The sequence below is a fragment of the Agrilus planipennis genome, unplaced genomic scaffold (assembly GCF_000699045.2).
Source record: "Agrilus planipennis isolate EAB-ADULT unplaced genomic scaffold, Apla_2.0 scaffold221, whole genome shotgun sequence".
Lineage (NCBI taxonomy): Eukaryota > Metazoa > Arthropoda > Insecta > Coleoptera > Buprestidae > Agrilus > Agrilus planipennis.
The window spans coordinates 278,548-292,658 of record NW_020439479.1 but is presented as its reverse complement, the minus strand read 5'-3'; the positions used below and the strand labels follow the sequence as shown (position 1 = coordinate 292,658).

Sequence of the window (14,111 nt, the reverse complement as noted above, 5' to 3'; positions counted from 1 at the left end):
CCCACATCCTTAACTATTTGCGAACAGTAATCTAATCTAGGTCTACCTCTACCCCTCCTAACTCCTGTTTCTGCCTCTAATATGTCTCTGACTAGACCTTCATGTCTGATAAGGTGTCGTACCAACCTATCTCGCCTATTTTTTATTGACTTCCATAGAGTCTTCTGTTCTCCTATTCTTTCTGTACACAATCCGTCACAAAAATTTTCGACATTGCCCGGACAATGTACGCAACTGAAATCCGGTCTTTTTGACAGTCGAGTGAATCGATGGCTTTCAGAGTCAATTTTCTTCACTATTCATTATTTTCTTCATTGATTGGACTTGTCGCTCAAGTGGAACCGATAATAAAAGATAATGTTGGACGTTTTCGCGTTTGCCTGCAGGCATGGGACTTCTTCGGTCTCACATATTCGTCAGCCTTTACTGTTCATTTCTACTTTTCGTAAAGGAATCCCTGTCGTGTAGAGAGCAGTAGCTGACAAATCAATTTTCCCCAAGAATCGTCGTTTAAAATGATTCGTTCTTATCACCGCGCTATCAAAAGGTGCAATGAAGCGTTTTATGACGTGACAGGAACTCGTTCAGGTTCAGTCTCTTATAAATACTTTTTAAGAAACGGTTTTTTTTTATTTTATCGTATATTTAATTATATCGTTTAGCAAGTTTTCTTTTCTTTTTGCTCTTTCGATGTATTTTATAAAAATTGCTAAAGAACATTAAATAGTTAATGGACAAGATTACCCTATCTTGTCCATTATTTTAAGTATGTATACAAAGATAGGAAACGAAAAATTAAAAGAAGTTATATAATTCAGGATGGACCGAGCAGTAGACATATACAGTCAGTTTTGACAAGATTGTTAATGGTCTATGCCTAAGCACGGTTCTGTACGGGTGCGAAACGTGGACGAAAGGCGTGGCGGAAAAGAAATGGTTAGATGCGTTCGAAATATGGTATAGAAAGAGTTGGAGTATAGAGGGTCTTATGGAAGTAAATAAGAAATAGGCGAGATAAGTTGGTAAAACACCTTCTCAGACATGAAGGGCTAAACATACTGCAAGCAGAAACAGGAGTTAAGAGAAGTGGAGGTACCTCTGTTAGTCAAGGATTGTGGGATGTTCTAGATTTAGGGAAATGAGAATTTTACCTCAGGATAGGAGAAAGTGGAGGTGCGTGTCCAACCATTCTAAATGGATGTAGAATTGGAATTGGGATTGATGAATAAGATTTCGTCTATTTGTGTATCAATTTTGGGCAATTAAGTAACAATTACAATGCGTGTCTGAGATTGTTGCGGATCGGTGTTAAATATTTTTGGTTCCGTGAATTGGTTCTATTTCCGTCTCAACGGTGAATTTTTCATCTACTGGAAACTTCGACATTTCAGTTGGAGAAAATGTTTCATACGATTCGGTGGCTCAGAATCGGTGGCTAGACTATCGCATGAAACGTCCTAGCAATCCTAATTAAAGGGTTGTAGGTTTTTGTTGGGGATTGAAAACACTGTAAATGTGATAGAGTCTATTTACAATATATACAATGCCTTCAATCGGCGTACACTATGTGAAACAAGAACGGTGAATAAACGGTGAATAAAACGGTGAATAAAACGGTGAAATGAACGGTGAAATGAATCGAAGCGTGCGACTTGGCAGCAACCTTCGTACTCTCCTCTTGGTACCGATGGCACGCTACTTAAGGGTGAAAAGGTGGTGAGATAGAGAAAGACAGCACAGAAGTATTAGTAATCGGCAAGAGAAGGATAGGCGAAATGGTGGTCGAAAGTACAGAAAAGTCATAAATAAAGGAGAAAATAAGGACAGATAGATAAGATGTAGAGAGAGACGATGAAATAGAAAGCGAGGTACTTGACAATTTACAACATACTCCCCCCGTTGAGAGGGTGAGTTACCCGATCAACAAAAATGAAAATTAAACTTAAAGTTAAAAGTAACTTAAACTAAACTGAAACAATTATTAATACAATATATAACTAAAGGAATTAACTTCGAGTCACTATTATTAAAATATTCAATCCTTATTACTATCACTTTGATTAATACTATCAATTGGTAACGGTGCTAATTGTTTTACACAACGTTTCACAGTCCCTTTCGCGGTTTTCACTGTCACTACGCGAATTACACCATCGACACCAGGATGGACTTTCACTACGCGTCCCAGGGGCCAATGTAGAGGAGGCATGTTGTCTTCTCGTAGGAGAACAATGCTGTTTTCAACGATTGGATGTTGACCGCTGGTCCATTTACAACGATTAGAAAGTTCGTTGAGGTATTCGTTTTTCCAACGGTTCCAGAAATGTTGTTTTAATTTCTGAAGGAACTGCCAAACGGATAAACGGTTGGAGGGTACTTCTGAATAGTCCCGTTCGCGTAGGCTCGTTAACGAATCACCGGTTAGGAAGTGGCCGGGTGTTAGAACTAGTAAGTCCTGAGGATCAGAGGATATAGGGGTTAAAGGGCGTGAATTCAGTATAGCTTCGATCTCGACAATCAGCGTATTGAATTGTTCTAGGTGAAGTAGGATGTTATGATCGACCACTCTTTTAAAATGATATTTAAATGCTTTAACGGCTGCTTCCCACAAACCACCGAAATGGGGAGATCTCGGGGGTGAGAAATGCCAATGAATAGATTTTATTGAAAGAAAATCTTGCACCTTCTTTTGACAATCTTCTGATCTTATAAGCGTCATTAATTCCCGCAGGTGGTTATTGGCTCCGACGAAATTAGTGCCATTGTCGGAATAAATATGGGCACAATGACCTCGCCGTGCAATAAATCTTCGAAGGGCGGCGATGAAGGAATCACTGGTAAGATCCCCAACAACCTCTAGGTGTATTGCCTTTACAGCCAAACACACAAAGACCGCTACGTAAACTTTGACCATTTTTCGGTTGCGATCTCTCTTTTCTTTAATCATGAATGGTCCGCAGTAATCTACTCCTACATGAGTAAATGGGAGTGATGCATTTACTCGAGGAGATGGGAGGTTTCCCATGACATAATTTACCGACGGTGGATTTGCTCGACTACATTTGACACATTTATGAACTACCTTTGCTACTTGACTGCGACCATCAATTGGCCAGTACTGTCGGCGAACTGCATAGAAGGTAGTAGTTATGGCTGAGTGAAGTTGTAATAAATGTTCCCTTTCAATAATCAGCGTAGTTATGTGGTTGTTTTTAGGTAAGATTATCGGATTTTGTTGCGAATACGGTAAAAATGAATTGAATAATCTACTTTTCACTCGAATTAGTCCATCGGTGCACATTATTGGATTTAACCTTCTCAGTTTACTATTTCGGTGAATTTCCTTGGCTTGTTGTAGTTGAGATGCTTCAGTTGAAAAGAATAACTGTTGAGTCAGTTTGATTATTACGTCATGAGATGTCCGAAGTTCCGTTAATGTAAGTGGACCCGTACGGCGTGGTCGTTTGCAACGTAAACAATATGCTATAACCCTTATAAGTTTATTAAATGATGAGAAGCGAGTAAAAATCGACCATAAATAATTATCGGCAGGATCATTTGGTTTTGTTAGAAAACATGATACCTTGCGTAACTCAGGTAACTCTGTAATAGGTGTTATTTCATTTATGGGCCAATTACAGTTTGTATTCAGCCATTCTGGGCCATGCTGCCAAAGGGAAGGACGCACGAACTCCGCAGGTAGCAAGCCCCTTGAAGCAAGATCAGCCGGGTTGTCGTGTGTCCGTACATGGTACCAATCATTTATATTGGTATTTGCCTGGATATTTGAACATCTGTTTGAAACAAAAGGTAAAAGTCTTTTTGATGGAGTTCGAAGCCAATGTAAGACGATCATCGAATCCGTCCAAAAGTATACGCTATCTAACTTACAAGGAATGGCGTCCTTTACGATGTTATATAATTTAGTAAGTAATGCAGCCCCACATAATTCCAGCTTCGGAATTGTCAGCCTTTTAAGTGGCGCAACCTTTGATTTAGCGCATAATAATTCGGTGTACACCTTATTGTCCCAATCAACAGATCTTAAGTACATGCAAGCCCCATATGCACTTTCACTAGCGTCGCAAAAACCATGTAGTTGAATTGAGCGAGCGTTGCTAATGATAGTTTTCCTTTTAAAGGAAAGGTTATTGAGCGCAGGAAGTTGATTATAATATTGGACCCATTTACAGTGAAGATCCATCGGTAACGTTTCATCCCAATCTAGCTTAAGTGACCATAGCCTCTGTATTAGAATTTTCGCTACTATAATCACTGGTGATAAAAGACCAAGTGGGTCAAAAATGCTGGCTGTTTGAGATAGTATTTGGCGCTTGGTAACACGGTCACTCAAATTACATGCTCGTACTTTATATATAATACTATCAGATGTTGAATCCCACGAAACGCCTAATGTTTTAATTGTAGACGATTGCCCAATTTGAAGATGGGGGTTAATACTTTCTTTAGGCAGATCCTTTAGTAAATTAGGATCATTAGAAGCCCATTGTCTTATTTTCAATTGACCTCGTTCTAACAGATTGATAAGCTCATCTCTTATAGTGACTGCCTCTTCTACTGTATCTGCTCCGGTTATTGCGTCATCCACATACATATCTTCCTTGACGATTCTGGAAGCTATAGGAAAATCAGCTGCTTCATCATCAGCTAACTGATGTAAACAAGCAATAGCGAGAAACGGTGCGGGCCCAACTCCAAAAGTAACAGTGTTCAATTCATATGTTTGAATTTTATTGTCGTCATTTCTCCACAAAATTCGTTGGTAGCGTCTGTCTTCGGGGCGAACTAAAAATTGTCTATACATTTTTTCAATGTCACCTGTAATAACGATTTGATGTATTCGAAATCGCAGCAACAAAGAGAAAAGATCACTCTGTATAGTAGGTCCCACCATCAGGGTATCATTTAATGATATGCCTGTGGTGGACTTGGCTGAGCCATCAAAGACAACACGGACCTTTGTAGTTAAGCTACCTTCTTTCATTACTGCGTGGTGAGGAAAGTAATAACTTGAATCTTTTGTTTGTTCATCAGTGACCTTTGACATATGACCTAGAGTTAAGTATTCTTTAAGAACGGCGTGATATTGATCCTTTAATTCAGCATCCCTTGTTAATTTTCTCTCTAGATTATACAATCGTTTTAATGCAATTGCATATGATTCACCTAGATCTGCTTTTCTTTCATTGAACGGCAAGGCGACTACATAACGGCCATCCTGATTACGGGTGACGTGTTGTTGAAAATGTTGAATACATGTTTGTTCTTCAGAGGTGAATGTTTTACCTGGTGATCCTTCTTCTATTTCCCAGAATTTNTATTTTATTCGATTATGGTAACGTGCCTATCACGTTGAGGTTAGCTACGCCGGGATTCGTTTCAGCAAGTAGATATCCACACAGGTGGACCTTGTTGGAGCATACGTAATCGTAAAATGTAGCATTGGGCTACAGATGGCGTTTACTGCACCATTTGTAGTAAATTCTGAGGCTGTTTAGGAAATCTATAAAATATTTCCTAGGAATTGTATGAAATTCCGATATTGTACTAGGAAATTTATAAAACTAATGCTTTCTGTGAATAAAATGAATATAACACGTTAGTAAACTAAGAATCAGAGTTATTTGTCTTGACGCGGTTTTAGTGCGATCGCCCGATGTATATGCATTGTGGTGACGTTATTGTTTGGTTGGGTTAGGTTTGGAGATGTACATGCATTAGTGACGTTATTGTATGGTTAATTGTTTTATGACAGACTGGAGGTTCTTTAATGCCCTGATATGTTGAAATAATGTCTTCGAAAAGTATGCTTCATTATGATCTCCGCGCCCAACATATATAAATATGAAAATGATTAGCATTATCACCTCTACAACATACTAAAAATACAAGGACATCGTGTTTGTTGAAACAAAGATAACCTCGTCACATTATTTTAACAACTAACATATCAGACTGCCTCCGGCGGGCAGGAGCATTCGAGAGACCCCAGTCTGATATAAATCTCCCTAATCAAACAATGACTTCACCAATGAATATAGCTACATCTACAATCTATTTAGTTATTACCTGTAATACATTTCCGATTGCCTTAGGAAATGTATAGATTTCCTAGCAAATGTATCTAATATAATTTATTTCACTCATTTCCTGGCGATTTTAAGAATTATATACATTTCCTAGGAATTGTATACAATGACGGATCTCATTTCCGGTAAGAGATATACATAGGCAGGGCCGGACTGACTAATTAATATCTAGTATTGGCCTCGGTGTAAATATAAAAAAGATAACTCTTAGCGTTTTAAACTAGGTTTTCATATAGGAATTTAACACAGTTTGGTACCATTGAAAATAAAAACTTGAAATTATTTTGCTTGAAATCTTCCCTAATTGTTATCACAGCTACAGAACTATATTTATATATAAGTTCTTTATTATGTAAATAAAGTGCACTAGTTTTTGCATAATAATGGGCTTTTGTTCCATATTTGTTTGATTACTCATATTCGTATAGTTAGGGGGGTAGAAGAGTGGAAAATAGTACTATGTCTGACTTTAAACCCACCTGGACGTGCCCCAAGTGTTTTGTTGGTCTTCTAACTAAGATAGATAATGAAATTGCATGAAGTATTTGTTTATTGTTTATTTCAAGCGAGCCCATTAACGGCTCATTTAATTTGTTGAGCGAGTTTGTTTATCCTGAAAATTTTAATACAAAATAAATCAATTTGGAAGAGTTTATTGATCGGTAACACACAAAGAGGCTTTTAATGTAGAAATTTACGTTCTCTCGCTTTTGGAGACAGTTCAATTGGCTTCTCGGTGGGGTTATTTCGTTTTTCATACTTAAATATAGTTTCTTTGAGAGGATATTTATTCAAAGCGGGAGGTTTTAGTCAGTGAAAAGACGGCGCGTTCGAACGGTTGATTTCGCCCGTCACCGTCGCGCCGCCGTTATAAAAGCTGGAACCGACGTTACTCAGCTCCTAATAGAGAGTGACTGACTACGAAGAAAAAAAGGCTGGGATCTCGAACTCAACTTAATCGACTAATTTAAAAAAGTTAGGGGTTAACGGTGGTAGTCGTGCATAAATTAATAGCGTTTTGGAAAAGTTGCCAGAGTACTACTAACTGTTGTGAAAAGTATGGCACGGAGAATATATTATAGCGTTGCAATTCCGCATCGATCCCGTTGCGGTACACCAAAACAGTACACGGACGACATGGAAGATATCACACGCCATTAACGATATCGTTGCGGTCAGCGGTTTCGTTGTTATCCACCTGTGACATTGCATACTATCGCAGGCTCATGTGTAGTGGTCGATTCACAAGATTTCGGTTCCTACACGTCTCAGCGGAATCGCAACTACATCATGACGCCTATCGCAGCGGAAATTCCGCGCTGATGGCGAACATTGAAGTTGCGAATTTATCTCAACGAATTATGCATTAAGTTACTTTGATATAAGTAACTGAGACTTTGTTAATTTTGAATATGATTAATATGCTTAATTTAACTAGTCATAGGATTGACGACCGTATGTTGATGATGATGAAGTTCTTTCCGCAAGATAATGCCAAACCATTGAAGTTTCAATGAATTATGTTTCAGATCTTTTTACTAATAATTGTGATGGTTTACAATTTGGTTGGTGAAATAACTGAGTGAACTGTCAAGTGATTTCGTTTGTTTAATAGCGTTATACGAATGCCATTCGGTCAAATATTCCCGGCGTGTCTCTTTTTCCTTAATTAACTGAATGGCTTCGCTCAGAAAACAAACAAAAATGCAACGAAAACGGCCGCTTCGCTTGTTTGAAAAATTAGGTAGAATTAAACGGCTTAATGCTAAGGATTCTCTTTTTTCGAATGTTTATCTTGCAAGTTTTTAAACATTTTTCTCCTTTAATGTCTTATTTAAATACCGGCGGAAACTTGCATTTGCTTAATTTACATTTGAATTTAGAGCTCGTAAATATTGTGCGTTTTTGCAGTTTCCTCGTTTTCGGTCTAGTTTACTTTAATTGAACGAAACTTTTCTTAACTCGCTAAAAACTGGATTAAAATGTTATATATTGATGGGGATTTATAAGAACGGAATCTATAAGTATACCTGTAAATATATGTGTAGTATATTTTTAATTTTTAAAATCGACGTTCTTTGTTCAGCCAAAAACAAATATATTTTTTAATTAATTTTCTATTTGAAATATTGCAAATTTGATGTTTCTTTTCAAATTTGACTGATAGTCGTGATTTTTATCTACCATATGTTTTTGTTTTATTTTTAGGTTGAAAGCAGTAATCGAAAAGTTCCAGAAGAGGGTGAGTAAAAACATATTTTTTTTAGCATTAACAGATACTAAAAGAATGTCATATATTTTTTCTAATTGATAAACGGACAATTTAAAAAATTATTACATGTTAAGTCAAAATTCATGGGTTATTACTGGTTTCGATTTTTCTTATTTTTTTATGAGCCCATTTCGTATTTATGATAGATTTCATATATTTACCGTAAATATATCTAATAAATACACAAGAGATAATGTAGTTTGACAAAGTTTATACAATTTGTGTGTTTAACGTTTGGCAGCACTTTTTAATAATATTTCCCTACATTAAGTAGACACTGTATGTACTTACTGTCAAAAAGATAACTGGATTCTATATCTTGGTTGATAATGATTCAGAGGAATTGTTAACAATAATTGTACACAATCTGTCGATATATATACAGTGGTAATATGTGATTTCTGCGGATTTTGTTGGGAGTTGTGTTCAACAATATAGACATTGCCCTGGCAATGTAGAATCGCAAATTGGTAAAAATTTTGTTGCCATTTGTTCCCCAACAATTGTATACAGTAAGAAATCAAGTTACGTATGGGGCATAGGTTTTTTATTTATATGAGACCAACCTACGTTTCGCCTCAATTATGAGGAATCTTCAGAGTTAGATTTCTAAGTTATAAATAAAAACATAGATAAAAAAATAAGTTATACTTCGTGTTATTTTAAGTGGTTTTACTTTCTAACTATTTATTATCTCATTGTGATTTTAATTACTTATTATAATTTGTTATACATAAACCAATGTTTTACCGTACTATATTCCACGACAAAATTACCGCAACCTTGGACATACACAATTTATAACTTAGAAACCTAACCCTGAAGATGCATCATATTTGAGGCTAACGTAAGTTGTTGGTCTCATATGCATATAAATAAGAAACCCCGGCCCCATACGTAGCTTGATTTCTTACTGTATTGAATATAAATATTTCTGTACTTTATTTATTGTAACATTTTAGGTAAACGGATTCAAACCTTTTTGTGACAATCGAGTGACTTGACTTCACTATAGTTAGGTATATTTAGTCAGAATTAGGTTGTGCGCTATATAAACTTTGCACCCTTTTAAGAAGACATTGTTTATACTTGTTAAAACAATAGTACATATGTAAATAGATGCTTGTAGTATTATTTATCTGTTTGGCATATGGATCTCTAAAGGCATTATTATTAGTGATTGTACACATCATCATCATCATAAGGTCGCCAGTCCTAAGACTGGTTGGACACGTACCTCCATTCTTTCCTATCCTGAGCTAAACTTCGCATTTCCCTAAAACTAGAACAACCCACATCCTTAACTATTTGCGAACAGTAATCTAATCTAGGTCTACCTCTACCCCTCCTAACTCCTGTTTCTGCCTCTAATATGTCTCTGACTAGACCTTCATGTCTGATAAGGTGTCGTACCAACCTATCTCGCCTATTTTTTATTGACTTCCATAGAGTCTTCTGTTCTCCTATTCTTTCTGTACACAATCCGTCACAAAAATTTTCGACATTGCCCGGACAATGTACGCAACTGAAATCCGGTCTTTTTGACAGTCGAGTGAATCGATGGCTTTCAGAGTCAATTTTCTTCACTATTCATTATTTTCTTCATTGATTGGACTTGTCGCTCAAGTGGAACCGATAATAAAAAATAATGTTGGACGTTTTCGCGTTTGCCTGCAGGCATGGGACTTCTTCGGTCTCACATATTCGTCAGCCTTTACTGTTCATTTCTACTTTTCGTAAAGGAATCCCTGTCGTGTAGAGAGCAGTAGCTGACAAATCAATTTTCCCCAAGAATCGTCGTTTAAAATGATTCGTTCTTATCACCGCGCTATCAAAAGGTGCAATGAAGCGTTTTATGACGTGACAGGAACTCGTTCAGGTTCAGTCTCTTATAAATACTTTTTAAGAAACGGTTTTTTTTTATTTTATCGTATATTTAATTATATCGTTTAGCAAGTTTTCTTTTCTTTTTGCTCTTTCGATGTATTTTATAAAAATTGCTAAAGAACATTAAATAGTTAATGGACAAGATTACCCTATCTTGTCCATTATTTTAAGTATGTATACAAAGATAGGAAACGAAAAATTAAAAGAAGTTATATAATTCAGGATGGACCGAGCAGTAGACATATACAGTCAGTTTTGACAAGATTGTTAATGGTCTATGCCTAAGCACGGTTCTGTACGGGTGCGAAACGTGGACGAAAGGCGTGGCGGAAAAGAAATGGTTAGATGCGTTCGAAATATGGTATAGAAAGAGTTGGAGTATAGAGGGTCTTATGGAAGTAAATAAGAAATAGGCGAGATAAGTTGGTAAAACACCTTCTCAGACATGAAGGGCTAAACATACTGCAAGCAGAAACAGGAGTTAAGAGAAGTGGAGGTACCTCTGTTAGTCAAGGATTGTGGGATGTTCTAGATTTAGGGAAATGAGAATTTTACCTCAGGATAGGAGAAAGTGGAGGTGCGTGTCCAACCATTCTAAATGGATGTAGAATTGGAATTGGGATTGATGAATAAGATTTCGTCTATTTGTGTATCAATTTTGGGCAATTAAGTAACAATTACAATGCGTGTCTGAGATTGTTGCGGATCGGTGTTAAATATTTTTGGTTCCGTGAATTGGTTCTATTTCCGTCTCAACGGTGAATTTTTCATCTACTGGAAACTTCGACATTTCAGTTGGAGAAAAGTAATTAAAATTTTGATGAAAGTTTTTGAGTTGATTTAATTTCGAGTCAAAGAAAAAATGCCAGAGGACATTTTAAGAACGGCCCCGGTGGAGAATAAAGTACGTACGAATAATGGGAATATTAAAAAATTGAAACGAAATCTCGCGCTGCGCTGTTGTCCTGAGGGTTCTCAAGAAAATCTACCTACAATTTATTTGCTAATGTCAGAATCAGGGACCTTAAAAGCTGAATATGACTTAGAAAGGAGTTTTTGTGTGTCGCATTTTTTGGTTGAAAGCTGTTTTAATTTACCAAGCGAAATTTATATCAAAATAATTANTGCAGCCGGCTCCATCGAATTATAAGACGTTGTCACGTCAAAATAGTAAAGACTAATTGCATCATAGAGTTGCCCTATTTTCATGGAAACACTCATATATATACTTACAGGTGCGTCTAATTAGATTCAGTTCGTCAAGTAAATAGATTTGCGAAATATTTGAAATGCTTCTGTTAACAGTAAGTATGACAATAGATGGCAATGTACTGCCTGTTGCTTTCATTTATTACGATTTACTGTATCTACTCATCGGATATCTGAAACCGCACGCATATCACCTGCCAGAAAGTTTTAAACAGGTGTCATATTTGGTAACAGAAACGTAACAGCGTGTTAGAAACGTCGTATTATTTGCCTAGAAATGAATATCTCCCCGTTGTGCGCTATTTACTTGAATTTATGCGAATGAACATGAACAGTTATGCACGTTTTGCATTAAACGAAAAACAGGGAACAGCACAACGGGATGCTCCTGAAGCGAATGTCGCGGAAACAAGTTAACTAACTCTTCTGCTTCAGTTTACGTTCCGCTTCCGAAACGTTTAATAAATCATGAAAACAACGAGCGGAACGCTTAAAATTTTAAGACCGAAACGGTATCGCGTCAAGTCTCTACGTCATACAGAAATTCAACCGAACAAATTAATGTCTTAACTTGACAAATTTTTTGTGTTATAGGTTCTTAGATGTGGTCGGAATTTTATTTTTTTGGGCGAGAACGAAAATTTTGCACTCGGCTTTTCAGTAGTTAGGTATACTTCGTTTACTTTCTGTAGCGATGTGACCTTCAGTTTGACCGGCGCAAAGTAGAAAAGAACAGCACTAGGCCAGAAAAGGAAGGAGATAACTCTCGGCCAAACTCTTAATCGATGAGGAGCGTATAATCCGTACAGTACTGCACGGAAAAATTGAACATTTTATCCACTACAATTGCATTGCTCAAATGTGCTGTTATTGGTACCATTTACTACTGAAAATATCAACGAGATGTTTCTTTATATTTGAAGACATATTAAAGGCTTTAACGCTTGTTTTCGACTCGCATTACTTTTGATGATTGAATAAAACTTTTGACAGATACTGTATGAAAAAGTATGTTCAATGAACAAGAGTCGAGAGTATAATGAGCTTTTTTCTCCTTACCTACGATGTTGCCAGCGCGCATCCAAGACATTGGAAGGAGTACTTCGCTAGAGAAAGTAAATGAAGTATATATTGTGAGAATTAACCAAAAACCCCACACCGAGCGGCATGGCCTAGAGGTCTAGACTATTGCTTAGCATTCGGGAGGACGCCGATTCGATTCCGGGTCTGTCTGCCTTGGTCTATGTTTTTCTGTGGTTTCCTTGGATCATTTAGGCGAATACTGGGGCAGTAATATTCCACAGATAATCTTTCATTCTCTTCTGTCTTCATTTCGTCCGTCTCAACTTTCTCACCCGAACCACCATCCACCCATTCCCACGATTCCTGAAAGGAGGCTGAAGAGGGCCTTCCGCCCCCTACCTTCCGGCATAGTCCGGAGGGACTGCCCGCCCACCAGCATTACTGGCTGGTGGGAATGAAATACCCAAAACTTTTTTTTTCAAAAAGTCCTACAACAGCATATGGGAGAAGCACCCCATAAAAAGTATGTCTTGACGAAAAATTCTACATAGACACTTTTACAAACGAAATCTCTATAACAAAAATTGTTTGAAATTATTTTGAATGAAATCTTCCGTCAAGTACTATTTGAGGCAATTCACTTTAACGAGGCACCATAAAGAAAATTCTCTTTAAATGATCTTTTGGTAATGAATGATGTTGAAACTTTTTAAACTGAATCTGTACAACGAGATTCTCTTCAATGAAATTGTCCATGATGGAAGACACTCTGAATGAAATTCTCTCTGAAGAGACTAAGCTAAGAGTAAATGCAATGGCAAAAACCTCTGTATACATAAATGCTTAACTACTCAACCGATCATCATGAAAAATCCCGAGGGATAGCTAAAATAGTTTTATGTGGTCGTCGATGATTTTTGATACATATTTAGGACGTTAACGTGAGCGAAGCCGCGAGTAAAATTTATCATGAAATTTTGTACATACATTGTTAGGGGTGCAGAATAGGACGTAGGGTACCTTTTATCCAGAAAAAATAAACCGTTCCCGTGGGATAGATAAATTAGCTTTATGTAGTTGTCGATGATCTTTAACGCGTATTTAGCACCTCAACGTGAGCGAAGCCGCGAGTAAAACCTATCATGAAATTTTGTACACACATTGTCAGGGGTACAAGAAAGGACGTACGGTACCTTTTACCCAGAAAAAAACTGTTATTCCCGAGGGATATAAAAATTAGTTTTATGTGATTGTCTTCAAAGAAACATTTTGTAACGAAATGATATGTAAGGCAACTGTCTTTGACGAGACACTGCAAAGAAAATTCTCTATGCTTGATCTTTGAAACGAATTCTATACGGTTGTTCGGAAAGTCATTTCGTTTTTTCCCGACAGAGGATTTAATTGTATTCTTTTGCACCGGCACTGTGAATCGGCGAATAACAACACGTGAGATCGGATTGAGGTTAAATTTATCAAATTCAACAGTTTATGACCACTTGAAAGGCCTGGGATTATCCTCGAAGCTCGATGTATGGGTTCCCCATGTTCTCACAGAGAGAAATCTGTGTCGCCGCATTGACGTCTGCGATTCGCTTCTCAAACGTCAC

General features: G+C 37.1%; 1 protein-coding gene across 2 annotated transcripts in view; it reads left to right on the top strand.

The window, feature by feature from the left end:
- Positions 1-14,111, top strand: part of LOC108738760 — a 159,604-nt gene that overhangs the window by 66,593 nt on the left and 78,900 nt on the right. For both annotated transcript variants that reach the window (XM_025979155.1, XM_025979154.1), the window contains exon 5: positions 8,319-8,352. In XM_025979155.1, coding sequence (XP_025834940.1) covers positions 8,319-8,352 — 34 coding nt within the window. The remainder of the gene's footprint in view (positions 1-8,318; positions 8,353-14,111) is intronic.